Source organism: Otolemur garnettii, unplaced genomic scaffold, assembly GCF_000181295.1.
Source record: "Otolemur garnettii isolate 467f Iridium unplaced genomic scaffold, OtoGar3 scaffold00045, whole genome shotgun sequence".
NCBI lineage: Eukaryota > Metazoa > Chordata > Mammalia > Primates > Galagidae > Otolemur > Otolemur garnettii.
In genome coordinates this window covers 4,646,400-4,648,956 of record NW_003852440.1, presented here as the reverse complement: position 1 = coordinate 4,648,956, position 2,557 = coordinate 4,646,400, and the positions used below count along the sequence as shown (strand labels likewise).

Below are 2,557 nucleotides of genomic sequence, written 5' to 3'. Positions count from 1 at the left end.
GGGGGGGGGGGGGGGGGGGGCGCGGGGCGCTGTGTCACTGAGGCAGTCTACCCAGGACAACATAGTGAGACTGTCTCAAAAAAAAAAAAAAAAAAAAAAAAAAAAAGAAAGAAATTAATATAAATGAATCCCAAAAGAAGTGAAAAATAAACAAATAAACAAAGGCTTAGAAATGAAGCTTCAACTGCATTTATGGTTAAAAGCTGGTAAAAGACAAGAAAATAGAAGGTCCATACAGATAAATTAGATGTACCACAAAAGCCAACAACAAAAAGATTTTAAGCATAAGCCAGGTTGTGGTGGCACATGCCTATAGTCTCAGCTACCCAGAAGGCAGAGAGGATCTCTCGATTCGATCAAGGCTGGAGAGCTAAGATTGCACCACTGTACTCCAGCCTGGGTGACACAGGGAGACTCTTACCTCTATAAAACAAGGTTTTTTTTTGGAGACAGAGTCTCACTATGTTTGCCCTCGGTAGAGTGCCGTGGCGTCACAACTCACAACAACCTCAAATTCTTCGGCTTAAGCAATTCTCTTGCCTCAGCCTCCCAAGTAGCTGGGAGACACCTGCCACAACGCCTGGCCATTTTTTGTTGCAGTTGTCATTGTTGTTTAGTTGGCCCAGACTGGATTCAAACCTACCACGCTCGGTGTATATGGCTGTTGCTGTAACCACTGTGCTAGGGGTGCCGAGTCTAAAATAAGGTTTTTAGCACAGCTGGGAGTGGTGGCATGTTTTGCAGTTCCCACTACACTGGAGGCTGAGGGGGGGGGAGTGGTTCAAGGCCAGGAATTTAAGACTGCAGTGCACTATAACTGTACCTGTGAACAGTCACTGCACTCCAGCCTGGGCAGCATAGTGAGAGCACAGATCTTAGCATTAGTCAATATTGTAAGAAAACACCAGCATTTAATTTGGTTCTCTTCCTTCATCAATGTTCAACTGGATTGACCAACTGCATAAAAACACAACATCATCCATCTTTTGTGTAGGATTCAGAAAAAAGCAAAGTGACTTCTGAAAAATAGAAATACAGTATTACAAATTTCTCCAAGACGAGCTGATAACAACTAAGGAGGTCGGCTAGCTTGCAACTCAAAACATGTAGTCCCAGCTACTTGGGAAGCTGAGGCAAGAGAATCGCTTATGCCCAAGAATTGGAGGTTGCTGTGAGCTGTGATGCCACAGCACTCTATTGAGGGCGACACAGTGACTTTGTCTCAAAAAAAAAAAAAAAGAAAGAAAAGGAAATGTGTGGTTTTTCTCAGTTTGTTTACTAATTACCTCAGGATTTAAAATACCATGTTTATCCTTTTTAATATTTTCTAACTGAAGTGGTCAGTAAAAAAATGTTTCTTCACTTTTATTTCTTTAGAAATCTTTGATTTGCTGTGCCACATGGCCCTTCTTAACAATATAAGACATATGGGGTAGCGCTGTGGCTCAAAGGAGTAGGGTGCTGGCCCCATATGCCGGAGGTGGTGGGTTCAAACCCAGCCCCGGCCAAAAACTGCAAAAACCCCAACAACAACAACAAAAATAATACAAGACATAGGCCAGGCTTAGTGGCTCATGCCAATAATCCTAGCACTCTCAGAGGCCAAGGTGGGTGGACTGCTCAAGCTTAGGAGTTGGGAGACCAGCCAGAGTTAGAGACTGTCTCAAAAAACAAACAAACAAACAAACAAAACTGTACATCTATCACACATAGAAACTGATCAAGATGCATTCTGAAGGCCGGTGCCTGTGGCTCAGTGAGTAGGGCACAGGCCCCATATATTGAGGTGGCAGGTTTAAACCCGGCCCAGCCAAACTGTAACAACAACAACAATAACAACAACTAGCCGGGTGTTATGGCAGGAGCCCGTAGTCCCAGCTACTTGAGAGGCGGAGGCAAGAGAATCACGTAAGTCCAAGAGCTGGAGGTTGCTGTGAGCTGTGACACTATGGCACTGTACCAAGGGCAACAAAGTGAGACTCTGTCTCTAAAAAAAAGAAAAAAAATGCATTCTGACTTCAAAAAGGGTAAAGCAGGCAAACCTGGCACCAGCCAAAACTACCAAAAAAAAGTTAAAACAGTTCAGGTGCAGTGGCTCACCTGTAATCCTAGAACTCTGGGAGGCTAAGGCAGGTGACTGCTTGAGCTCAGGAGTTCAAGAGCAGCCTCAGTAAGAGGATCTCTGGAGCCCAAAAGTTTGAGGTTGCTGTGAGCTTATGATGTCAAGGCACTCTACAGAGGGCTATAAAATGAGACTCTAAAATAAATAAATATAAAACTATATCTTAGAATCAAGTAAATATTGTAATGAAACCCAATTTTAAAAAATATATTCATTTGAATTGAGAACTTGATGTTTTTCTCCAAATAATTCAGAAGCTAATACTAAAAATTAGGCTGGTTATTATACTTCTGAACTAAAAGCTTAAAAATCAGAGAAACTTTGCTTTCTTTTTCTTTTTTTTTTGAGATGGAGCCTCAAGCTGTCCCCCTGGGTAGAGTGCCATGGCATCACGCTCACAGCAACCTCCAACTCCTGGGCTCAAGCGAGTCTCCT

General features: G+C 42.9%; 1 protein-coding gene across 2 annotated transcripts in view; it reads right to left on the bottom strand.

The window, feature by feature from the left end:
• The window catches only part of FBXO28 (F-box protein 28), a 43,852-nt gene that overhangs the window by 32,892 nt on the left and 8,403 nt on the right, over positions 1-2,557 (bottom strand). Inside the window, exon 1 of one of the 2 annotated variants that reach the window (XM_023513910.1) lies at positions 824-991. The exons of the other annotated variant lie outside the window; for it this stretch is intronic. Coding sequence (XP_023369678.1) covers positions 824-934 — 111 coding nt within the window. The 5' untranslated portion in view covers positions 935-991. Of the gene's footprint in view, positions 1-823; positions 992-2,557 lie in introns of those variants that run through there. 2 annotated transcript variants of the gene reach the window in all.